This window comes from Carcharhinus amblyrhynchos, chromosome 5, assembly GCF_965287045.1.
Source record: "Carcharhinus amblyrhynchos chromosome 5, sCarAmb.v2.hapA, whole genome shotgun sequence".
In the NCBI taxonomy this organism is placed as follows: domain Eukaryota; kingdom Metazoa; phylum Chordata; class Chondrichthyes; order Carcharhiniformes; family Carcharhinidae; genus Carcharhinus; species Carcharhinus amblyrhynchos.
In genome coordinates this window covers 101,477,099-101,490,616 of record NC_137328.1, presented here as the reverse complement: position 1 = coordinate 101,490,616, position 13,518 = coordinate 101,477,099, and the positions used below count along the sequence as shown (strand labels likewise).

The following is a 13,518-nucleotide window of genomic DNA, read 5'->3' as shown; positions in this document are numbered from 1 at the left end:
GACTAGCAGGCTCACAATACTAACAGACATGGGCTAAAAGACATTTTTATACTGAGAGAAAAGCTCCACACCATTTCAATGCCAGGGCATCTTGTAAATAAGCTTTTAAGATGCCCCAACTGCCCTCTGGTGGGCAAAGCAACTTCAGAGTACTACCCAGTTTAGGAAATTTAAAAAAAATCCAAAGTCAACCCTATCCATCTTTTCTCCACAGTTACTTGTGATTTCAGATTTCCAGTATCTGCAGCAATTTGCTTTGACTTGTGTCCTAGCCAACATGTCCAAACTTAAAATCTGGTTACTTAACCTCAATTTTTGCACAGCAAACTGTCTCACCAACTAGTTGCTGCATTTTCCTATATTTCAGAAAAATTCATTGGTGCAGAGCACCGAGCAAAAGAAAATTCCTCTACAAAGCTACAAATCACATTCCCCAATGTTCATCAGCTCAGTGCCCCGCTTTTGTTTGGAACACTTAAAAGGTAACAATCGCCCAAAGATTCAGTGTGAGAATAAACAAAAAGTGACAATTTCCACTAAAAACATGGTTGAAGATTAAGAATACCTATCAACTAACTGGAATTTTTCAGTGACAGATATTGGTACATCATTTCTGGATCACAAGACTATTGATGGAAATAGTCTTACAGTAAAAGAGTTCTCATGTGTCTTTTGTAGTGACACAAACTTGCATTCATACAATTTTTAAAAACTTTACTAGTAGCCATTCCGACCTCAGGTGCATTAAGCTGGTATTCAAGTTAAAAGTTACCAATTATGTTAAAACGTAGCCATATATGAGTTAACAAAAAAATCTTTTGTTAGCATGAAGACCGCACTTATTTTTTCAAGTTAGGTGACTGCACGATACACAAAGCTATGATTTGACATATACGCCACACAGAACCTTTGTTCATCTCCTGCAGCACTTCGCAAACGCTGGGATCCCCCCTGGATATAGTTAGGGTCGGTCAGAATGAGCCTCTACAAACATAGTCAACACGAAAGCCATCAGGCACACAAACACTTTGCCCACTTCTTCAGCCATGGGGCAGGGCCAGCAACAAAAAAAAATCCGAGGTGATGGACCAGCTACACTCCCATTTCTTCTCAGTCAAGAAGCACTTTTCCCCCAGAAACAAAGCCGCCCCCTAAAAATCTTCCCTTACATCCCGATATTGGCAGATAGATCCTCTTTCGTTCCGATCCAGTCTATAGACTGGCCCCATCCACACGGTCCCCAATCACCGCCTCCCCTCCTCAGCCCCATCATAGACTCAGGCGGCGGCCGCCGCGGTTCTCAGTCTTCCCACCACCGAAGGCTATTTATTAAAGTAACGACATGGCGACTCCGATGTCCCGTACCTTAAAGGGATTGTTAAATTCAGGATCGGCGAAGGGGTTGCTGTCGAAGTCCGACATCTCTGCGCCTTTACGATACCGTCCTTCTCCGTTCCGTGTTTATCCCAAGGCACCGATTAACGGGCTTTTTTCACCCCCCCTTTAAACCGCACTCACATCCGTCAGAGAAAATGGCGGCGCAGGAAGTGGCGTCACCCGGTCACGGGGTTGGTGTGATGTCAGTGGGATGGGATGGGACGGGACGGCGGAACGCGTGCTGCCAGGAGGACTGGCTGCAGCCGGGGTGTGTGTCTTCCTGCAGGGTACAGCACAGAAGAGAGGCACTCGCTATACATTTGGTACCTTTTATCAAAAGTGCGAAGTATTGCAATCCCTACTCTCAAAATAGTTCTTTTGTCACAAAATCCGCACAATTAAAGTTCCTTTATTAGTGTCACAAGTACGCTCATATTAACATTGCAATAAAGTTGTTGTTAAAACCCCCTAGTCGCCACACTCTGGCACCTGTTCGGGTACACTGAGGGAGAATTTAGCATGGCCAATGCGCCTCACCAGCGCATCTTCAGGACTGTGGGAGAAAACTGAGCTCCAGAGGAAACCCACACAGGTATGGAGAGAACCTATACACATTGCAAAGACAGTGACCCAAGCGGGAATCAAACCCAGGTTTCTCGCGCTGTGAGGCAACGGTGCTGACCACTGTGCTTGTCTTTTATAAAAGAAGGCGTGTTGATTGCCTCGTCTCGAGATCATGGAATTGTATGGTGCAGGAGGCCATTTGGCCCATCGTGTCTGCATCGGCTCTCCAAACAAACAACCATACTCCTGCATATTGTTTCGATTCAACTAATCATCTAATGCCTCTTGAATACCTCAATTGAACCTTCCTCCACCACACTTCCAGGCAGTGTGTTCCAGACCCAAATCATTTGTTTTTTTTTCACATCACACTTTCTTCTTTTGCAAATTGCTTTAAATCTGTGCCCTCTAATTCTTGTTCCTTTTATCAGCAGGAACAGTTTCTCCCTGTCTATAAATACAGCTGATATCTAACTAATATTTTGTATAAGTTTTGCATAATCTCCTAGCTCTTGTACTTTATGCCCCTATTAATAAAACCCAGGATACTATGTGCTTTATTAATTGCTTTCTCCATCTGTTCTGCCACCTTCAATGATCTATGGACATATATACCCAATCCCTCTGCTTCTGCACCCCCTCAAGAATTTTATCCCTTATTTTGTATTGTATCTCCAGGTTCTTCCTTCCAAAATACATCACCTCAACTCCTTTGCATTGAACTTCATCTGCCACCCCATCTGCCGACTCCACCAACTTGTCTATGTTCTTTTGAAGTTCTACACTACCCTTTTTACAGTTTACAATACTTCAAGTTTTGTGCTATCCGCAAATTTTGAGAAAGGCCCTTGGCCACCACAATCTGGGTCATTAATATACATCAAGAAAAGGAAGGGTCCTAATACCAACTCCTGGGGAAGACCACTACAATCTTTCCTGCAGCCCGAAAAATATCCATTGACCATTACTCTCTTCTTCCTGTATTTCAACCAATTTTGCATCCATGTTGCTATTGTCCCTTTCATTCCATGAGTTCTAACTTTTCTCACAAGTCTGTTGTGTGGCATTATGTCAAATGCCTTCTGAAATTCCATGCACAGCACATCAACAGTATTATCCTCATCGACCCTTTCTGTTATCTCCTCAAAAACCTCCAGCTGGTTAATTAAATGATTTCCCCTTTAGAATTCCATGCTGGTTCTTCCCAATCAACTCACATTTTTCCATTTGACAGCTAATTCTGTTCCAAATAATTGTTCCTAGAAGCTTGCCCTACAGTAATGCAAACTGACTGCCTTATAGTTGCTGGGGCTTTCCTTACAACTCCTTTTTGAACAAGGATGTAACATGTGTATTCTCCAGTCCTCTAGCACCTCCCCTGAATCAAGACAAGATTGGAAGATTATGGCCAGCACCCCTGCAATTTCCATTTTCACTTCTTTCAATATCCTTGGATGCATCTCATCCAGTCCCAGTACCTTGTCAACTTTAATGACCAACAGTGTATTCAATCATTTCTCCTTATCAATTTTAAAGCCTTCTCAGGGCTGAGTTTCTTTGTCTGTCACCATGTCCTGGGTAGCATCTACTTAGCTTGGTAAAGACAGGTGTAATGCATTAATTTAGTACATGCGCCATGCCCCCCAGCCTCTTTATGTAAATTCCCTTTTAGGACCCTAATCAGCCCCACTCCTCCTTTAACCACCGTTTTACTATTTATATGCCTATAGAAGACTTTGAGATTACCCTTTATGTTGGCTGCCAGCCTTTCCTCATAATTGCTCTTTGCTTCTCCAATGTGCTTTTTCACTTTCTCTCTGAACCTTCTGTATTCCTCTTGGTTCTCAACTGTATTTGCCACCTGTCATAAGCACACCTTTTTCTTCCTTATCTTAATTTCTGTCTCCTTTTTCATCCAGAGAGCTCTGGATTTGTTTGTTTAAGAGACCATATCTTGACTGTGCCTGGACCATTTCCGTTATGAAGGTAGCCCATTGTTCAGCTAGAGTTTTGCCTGTCAGTCTTTCATTCCAGGTTTTCTGTCCCATGGCCCCTGCAAAAGAATTTGTAACTTGCATCAATTTCCTCAGGCTGACTCTCCTCAGGTAGACAATACTGGTAACCATTGACAGGTGAAGCAGGCATACAGCATCGCAGCCAACAGACCTGAGAAAAGACCTGCTCTTTGTCAGCACAGGACTGGCTAGACACTCGTCCATCTGAGATTCATTTGAAAAGCCATTGAAGCAAAATGCTAAATTTGCATAAAAACCCATAAATTTTAACAAATTTTCTTAAAGAGCCAGATAAATGATACGTCATTTTGAAAAATCATAATTTTTTTAAGGAGTCTAATAAATTGTGTCAGAATAATGCTAAAACATCTTTAAATGAATCAAGATCCCTTCCACAGCTGTCCTAAAAATTGAAACACCTTCCAGTTCTCATTGGCCTCATTGTATTTTTCGCAACGTGACACCATAGACGCCCTCTGCCTGAAAATATCAGTCTTAAAAAAATATAGTGAAAGTACTTCACTATTTGCGTGCAGTCAGCCCCAATTCTCACCAGTGCCATTTCTCAGTTTTCAATCTTCAATTCAAAGAACAAAGAAAATTACAGCACAGGAACAGACCCTTCGGTCCTCCAAGCCTGCACCGTCCATGCTGCCTGACTGAAATAAAACCCCCTATCCTTCCAGGGACCATATCCCTCCATTCCCATCCTATTTGTATATTTGTCAAGGTGCCCCTTAAAAGTCACTACAGTATCTGCTTCCACTACTTCCCCCAGCAGCGAGTTCCAGGCACCCACCACCCCTTGTGTAAATAAAATGCCTCATACATCTCCTTTAAACCTTACCCCTCACACCTTAAACCTATGCCCCCGAGTAAATGACTCTTCCACCCTGGGAAAAAGCTTCTGACTATCCACTCTGTCCATGCCTCTCATCATCTTGTAGAATTCAGTGAGTGCAGCAAAGCAATCAGAGCAGGGCAGAATTGCTCACACAGCTTCCAGATTTACACGACACATTGCTCTCCCTGTAAGCTTCTGGCCCTCTCACCAGTGCAATGATGGTGAACGCTGACAGCTGTACTGTCATTAGCACAGTTAAATCTGGGGCAATGTCATCCTTCAGAACATTACTGCACAAAGGATGACCTGGGCATGCGGTATTAAAAAAAATGCATTGATTAAGACTGGTCACTTGGCTAATTTCATAACTATTCTGACTGGACTGAAAACGTGATTGCAGTTTTCTATAAGTATGCAGAGTATTAAAATGGCTCATTTTATGCAAATTAGAAAACAAATCAGGCATTCTATTTCTAATTAGTTGCCAAGTCTATAATTTTACAGACAAGTGATACTTCATTTAAATTATATATTTCTGTAATAAGATGGCTTATTGGAAAGCGATGCCTAGCAACACATTTATGAAGTTTAGATATGTTATGTTGTACATAATTGCTTTCATTACATCAAAATACTTCAATTTTGTAACAATTCCATCTCCTTCATTTTGCCTTCTCCAGCGCTGTCTACATTCAGTCATTTTGATCTGGAGGACATTTCTGGGTAGCTGAATTTTGTAGATTTTATAAGTGTTGTGTCTTGGAGAACTGGTCAGAAATTAATCTTTGGGGGAAACTGACCTCAACCTTCCATCCAGTCAAAACTAGTTTCCCTCCTGTATCAAAATGGCTAAATCGAGACTGGAAAAAAATGATTTCTAAAGAAAAACAAAAAAGTAAGCATCATTTGGCTTCCAGCTCAGATGTCAATTTTTGAGTCCTAGCAACATATGATATACCAGGCAGTTATGCTCCCTGAAAAAAACTGACACGAACGTGTTTAGTTGAGAGAATTGGCGGTGGTGGGGGGAGGGGATGGGGTGCAGGCAGAACTTTCTCACAGGCATCAGGAACACTGCGTCAGGACAACCTTTGAGTCTGGATCCTGGGTTTCTTGGCTCAACACCCAACAGTACAAGTTTAAGGGAGGCAGCTTACAAATAGGCTATTTCCATATTCACTCTCCAATTAAGGACAAAATGTTGGATTTGCTGTCATAAACCATCTTGTCAATAAGTTGACTAGCCTTTCCCAGGGTGGTCATGATCACCTGATAATCTTAAATTTATCCCTGTATGGCAATAGGCAAATAACTCTCACAGTGGTTAGTACTGCTGCCTCACAGCACCAGAGACACGGATTTAATTCCTGGCTTGGGTCACTGTCTGTGTGGAGTTTGCACATTCTCCCCATGTCTGCGTGAGTTTCCTCTAGGGTGCTCTGGTTTCCTTCCGCAGTCTGAAAAGTATGCTGGTTAGGTGCATTGACCCCTACAGGTGCCAGAGTGTGGCGACTAGGGGAATTTCACAGTAACTTCATTGCAGTATTAATGTAAGCCTTACTTGTGACTAATAAATGAACGGAAACTAATCAATCCTGATTTTTGATTTTATTTGATCTATTATTGTTACATGTATTAGTGTACAACAAAAAGTATTATTTCTTGCGCACTATACAGACAAAGCAGACCATACATAGAGAAGGAATAGAGAGGGTGGAGAATGTAGTGTTACAGTTATTGCTAGGATGTAGAGTAAGTTCAGCTTAATGCGAGGTGGGTCCATTCAAAAGTCTAATGGCTGCAGAGAAGAAGCTGCTTTTGAGTTGGTTGGTATGTGATCTCAGACTTTTGTTTCTTTTTCCCAATGGAAAAAGGTGTAAAAGAGTATGTCCGGACTGGATGGGGTCCTTAGTTATGCTGGCTGCTTTTCCGCAGCAGCGGGACGTGTAGCTGGATGGGAGGCTGGTTTGTGTGACTGGGCTTCATTCACGACCTTTTGTAGTGTCTTGTGGTCTTGGACAGAGCAGGAGCCATACCAACCTGTGATACAATTAGAAAGAAGATTCTCTGTAGCGCATCATTAGAAGTTGGTGGGAGTCGTTGCGAACAACATGCCAAATTTCCTTAGTTTCCTGAGAACATAGAGGCGTTGGTGAGCTTACTTAACTATCACATCCGCATGGAGAGACCAGGACAGGTTTTTGGTGAGCTGGACATCTTGATGAAGTCAAGGATAAGTTCTATGAAGATCTCCATTCCATTGTTGCTATTGTGTCAAGCTAACCATTTTTTGGCAACTTCATCGCAAGAATTGGCACAGATCGCCAGGTGTGGAAAGGGATCATCAGAAACAACTGAAGTTGACAATTGTAATAGCAATGATCTCCTCTTTCTGAAGGTCTGTGCTGAGCATGAGCTCTTAATGACAAACACAGTTTTTCCCCTCTCTAATTGCAACCAGATGTCTTGGATGCACTCCCATTCTATGCATTAGCAACTAACTGACAATGTCATCACCAGGCAAAAGGCCAGGCAGGATGTGGATGCAAAGGAAGTCTTGTGCAACACTGACCGCTGGACTGACAGTTATCTTATCATTTCAAAGCTCATCATTAAGATCTATCCCCCAACTCCCAGATGCCCCCAGGTAAAAAACGTCCAGATGCATCTCAATGTCTCGAAGCTCAAATCAGCATTCATAAAGGAATCCTCTAGGAAACTCGAGAATCTCCTGCATTCATCAAAACTATTATGATCCCAGTGATGTTACCACAGTTAATTCCCAGATATAATCCTGGCTTGATGGACCATAACTGTTATTCTTTCTTTAGCTAAGTGGGTGAAGAGAATCACAGGACTATTAAGTAACTCTTAACAAAATAATAAAACATTTATTTAATATGAAAAGATTGGCTCTATTACAATACTCTTTGACTCCATCTTTAGGTTTTTAAGGATAACACAAGTTTCCAATTTATCTCATCCTCCAATATACTCTACTGAGACCATTGTCCCTGTAAACCAACAGGCCAAATGTGGTCAGACAGACCCATTCTGAAACCAAGTGGCAGACACAATATGACTTCTGTGGCTTTCTCGCCAGATGCTTATCACACTGTGAGCCAACTAGCGGGGCCCGATTCTCCCATTGCAACATGCAACTTTTCTGGCGAGTCCGGTCGGGAGAATCGCATCATTGGTCTTTTGCCAGGATTTGCACATGTGCTGAGAACACATGCACGTTTCCCAGAGCCAGAGAACAACGGAGTCCAGGCCACGCTGGAAACCAACGAGAAGAGAGGTAAGTCATTTGAATCTTTTTTTAACGTAGTTTAAATATGTTTTGCATGTCATTATTGGGAGCTTGCCAGTCCCAATAGAATCTCCCACCCCACCAGGAGTACTTCATTCTGGCAGGTTTTAGAGTAGCTCCCCACGTTCAGGGAACTAGCAGGAGACCCTGCCGGAATGAAGGGGTGGGGGCAATCAGAGCCCAGTGGGTTGGGTGGTAGGGGTGGTGCCCCCAGGCATGGGCACCCTGGCAGTGCCAGCACTACCCAAGGAGCAAAGTGCCAATGCCAAGGGGGCATCTTGGCATTGCCCATCGGGCACTGGGCAGTGCCAAGGGGGTGGGGCCTATTGTGGGTGCGGTCTCAAGACAACTGGGGGGGTCCTGCTGCTATCCTGCATGGGGATCGGTCTGGGCTGGAGGGAGGCCAGGAATTGGGGCGGGCTGGGGGGGGGGGTCCGCCGATGGGGCCTACCTCTTGGGGGGGGGTCTGACCTCGGAGGGGGGGTGTCAGTGGGAAAGGGGGGCCTTCCAGGGTGAGGGGGTAGGGGGATTGTGACTGCTGCTTAGGGTGGGGATGGGCTGGACATCGGGGTTATCCAGGGGTGGGGGAGGGGTCAGGGCTGGGGTGGGAATTGTCGTGGGGGCTGCGATCAGGCCATGGTGTTAGCTGGAGGGGCAGCATTGTGGGGTCTTGGGCTAGCCAACGATCGATCAGGGGGACTGTTTGTGATGCCCTACCCTCACATCTTTGACCTGTGGACATACCAGTTGGACCCACATCGCCAAGTATTCTGGCTATCAACCTGACAAACAAGCTGGGAAATTAGCTAGGAGCTCAAACATGCTGCCTTGTGTCTACCTTAAATGCCTCCAACTGACCTGCACCTACTCTAGGTCTGTAACCAGCTTTGTTCTGACAATATGGGGAGGCGATAGCATTGAAATAACTTTACTAATAATCCAGAGACAGATCAGGGCCAATGTGCATGCACAGAGTTCCGGAGCTGTCAGACTCGAGCACGAATAGGCCCCACCCCCTGGATTTTCAATGAGATTCATGATTGGGACCTTCATTGCACAGAGTGGGCAGATTTGAGTGTGAAGCTGCACTGAATAAACAGTTGTGATCTAGAACAATTTTCCCACCAATCAGCACTTTTGGGAGAATCACCTCCATGGTTTCAAAATCCACTCTCAAAAAGTGTGCCTTAAAAATCTTCTCCCAAACAATACTTTCTCTTGGATGTCTCCACCAAGATTCCACTTCCAGGATTTCAATCTCTCCTTACAGTATTCCTCCGCCTTGGATTGCCACATGCATTCAAACATCTACACAATCTGTTGGGTATCCAGCCATGCCAGCAGAATGCCACTGCTTCACAGGCTGTATTAAGATGTCATCAAACTTTTGATTTACCTCAGATGTTTGGCTTCTTGCCTAGCTGACTTTAAATCTGGTTGAGCTGTGTGTTTAACTCTGAGCATCTTTGAAGTCTCCTGAACAGAACTTGGTCAACTTCTTGTTCTTTGTCTCTTTAACTTAACTGCCTTCCTGTGACATATGTTTTGTCCCAACTCCCTGGTTTCTCGACTTCCTTGTGTTCTTTTGAGAAGTCTGCATTTCTCAGCTCCCTGGTCCTGTCTAGCTGCTTCCGGGTCCAGTTTAAAACTAAACTCAAAAGCTCTTTCTAAACTATGGTAGCCCCTGGTTGCTAAGCAACTGCCTGCTCTTTCTTCAAACTCTGTTTTCACGTTGTGAACCCATTAATTACAATGTAGGCACAGTTTGAAATGAAATCCTTGTTTGACATGAGCTAACTGAAGTTTTAACCCTTTCTTAGACAGAAACACAACATTAAACTTACTTAAAAGCTACACCAAGTTTATAATACCCTCAAATACAAATATAGATTACTTAAAACTACCTCTGTTTCCTGATAATGGATCCTCACCGTGTTGAGGATGACTGGGCGAACTTCAGGAACATATTCTGGATTCATGTCAGGTTCTGGGGTAGTTAACAATTATGCTCGAAGGGTTTTTGCATTTGGAAGATCATGTTTTTCTTAAGTATTCCCCTGTATGTTTCCCATTTCCGTTCCTCTCCATATATTTTCCCTTTTCCTCAAAGAAATAATGGGACAGCTTTTTCCTGGTCTGCAGCTTGCACTGGATGTTAACAGAATAATTGTGGCCTTTCTGTCTACCGTCAGGATCTGTGATGTGTCATGTGCCAGGCAATTGCCCCAGCTCACCAACACAACCTTGATCGGTTCCTTTCCCTTTCAATGCTTAATTCCAGGGCTGAAGGAGCAGAAAAACTGGGCAAAGCAACATGTAAACCACTTTTAAGGTTTGTAGGTACATATCAGGTCTTGGATGTCAGGTGCTGCCATCTGTCTGTTATAATCAAGATTCAAACTGATGATCCTGGGGAGTGTTAAAATTTTAAAAATGGTCCTAGCATCACACCTTTGATATGTGGACAATGCCAAGTGTTCTGGCCAACAACTCAACAAACTGGAAAATTAGCTAGGAGCTCAAACATGCTGCCTTGTATCTACCATAAATGCCTCCAACTGACATGCACCAACTCTAGGTCTGTAACCAGCTTTGTTCTCACTACATGGGGAAGCGATGGCATAGAAATAGCTTTACTAGTAATCCAGAGACCCCCCAAGTAATGCCCCCAGGACATAGGTTCAAATCCACCACAGCAGATGGTGAAATTTGTATTAAATAAAAATCTGGAATTAAAAGTGAAATTGAAAAAACTCCTTCGAGGCCGGTGTCACTTTACCAAATTTAGATTTATTCACAGAGTCAGCAAGCAAGAATGTTTCAAATATGAAAAGAGGCTGCTTAGGCTAGAGTTGTTTTCCTTAGAGCAGAGAAAGCTGAGAGGGGACCTCATCAAGATGTATAAAATTATGAGAGCTATAGATAAGGTACATATGAAAAAACTTTCCCTTTTTAGTGGAGAGGTCACTAACCAGGGGCATACATTTAAGGTAAGGAGCAGGAGATTTAGAGGAGTTTTAGAGAAAAGCTTCCTCATCTGGAGAGTGGTGGGAATCTAGAACATAAGAATATAAGAACATAAGAAATAGGAGCAGGAGTAGGCCATCTAGCCCCTCGAGTCTGCCCCGCCATTCAATAAGATCATGGCTGATCTGAAGTGGCTCAGTTCCACTTTCCCGCTTTCTCCCCATAACCCTTAATCCCCTTGCCTACCAAAAACCTATCTACCCGTGTCTTAAATATATTTAGCGAGGTAGCCTCCACCACTTCAACGGGCAGAGAATTCCAGAGATTCACCACCCTTTGAGTGAAGAAGTTCCTCCTCAACTCTGTTCTAAACCTGCCCCCCCCCCTCCGCCTTATCTTGAGGCTGTGCCCTCTAGTCCTGCTGTCCTTTCTGAGTGGGAAGAACTCACTGCCTGAAAGGATGGCAGAGACAGGGACCCTCAGAATGTTTAAGATGTTTTTAGATGAGCACTTCAAACACAATAGCATAAAAGGCTACAATCCAAATGTTGAAAAATGGGATTAGAACACTTCGGTGTTTGACGGCTGGCACAGACACGATGGATCAAAGAGTCTCCTTCTGTGCTGTTTGAATCTATGAGAAAATCATTAATGATGGAGAGAAAATGGAGAGGATCATAGAATCCCAACAGTGCAGAAGGACGCTATTTGGCCCATTGAAGCCGCATCAACCCTCCAACAGAGCATTTTACCCAGGCCCTATCCCTGAAACTCCGCATATTTACCCCGCTAATCTCCCTAATCCACACATCTTTCAACACTAAAGGGCAATTTAGCACGGCCAACCCACCTAATCTGCACATTTTAAACTGGGAGGAAACCGGAGCACCCGGAAGAAACCCATACAGACACAGGGAGAACATGAAAATTCCACACAGTCATCCAAAGCCAGAATTGAATGTGGATTCCTGGCGCTATGAGGCAGCAGTGCTAAACACTGTGCCACATTTGTCAGATGTATTGATTCTGCCTGACTGTACGTATTCTCGTGGGGTCAGTGCTAAAGTTCTCTGGTGGACGTGATCTCACTGTAATTTGCAGGATTGTTGGAGAAGGATTCAGGTCCCGCTTCCTACACAGATTTTCAAGCAGAAAAGATCAGACAAGACCTGGGAATGTATCGCCACCTTGTGTCGATTTTGTAAAGCTTGAAACACATTCTATGCAAAACTGCTGACGTGCCTGCTTCAGCAAATTGGAATATAATACAGTTTTGTGGTAAAAAGATTTTTGTACTTTTCAAATGAATATTGTCTCATCTATTGCTCACACAACATCTCATCCTGGACAATAAACATAAGCAAAAATAATCTAATTCTACAGTAGTCAAGCTATTACCCAGTCGACTCAGCTTCTCATCTGAAGATACTGGGCTGGATTCCCCGACCTCGCCTGCAGCTGGGATTCTCCGGTTCCACTTCAGTGAATGAAGATTTGGCTAAGTGCCAAATTCTCCGTTCTTGCTGGCAACAGCAGTGGGGCAGGAATGGCTAGAGAATTCTGTGTTTTGATTTGATTTATTATTGTCACATGTATTAACATACAGTGAAAAGTATTGTTTCTTGCATGTTATACAGACAAAACATAGAGAAGTTAACACAAGAGTGCAGAATGTAGTGTTACAGTTATAGCTAGGGTGTAGAGAAAGATCAACTTAATGCAAGGTAAGTCTATTCAAAAGTCTGACAGTAGCAGGGAAAAAGCTGTTCTTAAATTGGTTGGTACGCGACCTCAGACTTTTGTGTTTTTCCCGAAGGAAGAAGGTGGAATAGAGAATGTCCAGGGTGGGTGGGGTCCTTAATTATGCTGGCTGTTTTGCCGAGGCAGTGGGAAGTGTAGACAGAGTCAATGGATGGGAGGCTGGTTTGCGTGATGGATTGGGCTATATTCATGACCTTTCGTAGTTTCTTGTTGTCTTGGGCAGAGCAGGAGCCAGACCAAGCTGTGATAAAACCAGACAGAATGTTTTCTATGGTGCATCTGTAAAAGCTGGTGAGAGTCGTAGCTGACATGCCAAATTTCCTTAGTCTTTTGAGAAAGTAGAGGCGTTGATGGGCTTTCTTAACTATAGCGTTGGCATGGGGGAACCAGCTCAGGTTGTTGATGATCTGGACACCTAAAAATTTGAAGCTCTCGACCTTCTCTACTTCACCCTATTGATGTAGACAGGGGCATGTTCTCCTTTGCGCTTCCTGAAGTCGATGACAATCTCTTTCATTTTGTTGACATTGAGGAAGAGATTATTGTTGCCGCACTAGTTCATCAAATTCTCTATCTCATTTCTGTACTCTGTCTCATCATTGTTTGAGATCTGACCCACCAGAGTTGTCAGCATACTTGAAAATAGAATTGGAGGGGAATTCTGGCCACTGATGCTG

At 43.6% G+C, this 13,518-nt stretch overlaps 1 protein-coding gene across 1 annotated transcript in view; it reads right to left on the bottom strand.

Moving 5' to 3' along the window:
* The window catches only part of LOC145343240 (secretory carrier-associated membrane protein 1-like), a 60,454-nt gene extending 58,920 nt beyond the window's left edge, over positions 1 to 1,534 (bottom strand). The window contains exon 1 of the mRNA XM_080189338.1: positions 1,366 to 1,534. Within this exon, the coding sequence (XP_080045464.1) occupies positions 1,366 to 1,422 (57 nt within the window). The 5' untranslated portion in view covers positions 1,423 to 1,534. The remainder of the gene's footprint in view (positions 1 to 1,365) is intronic.
* Positions 1,535 to 13,518: the final 11,984 nt, after the last annotated feature.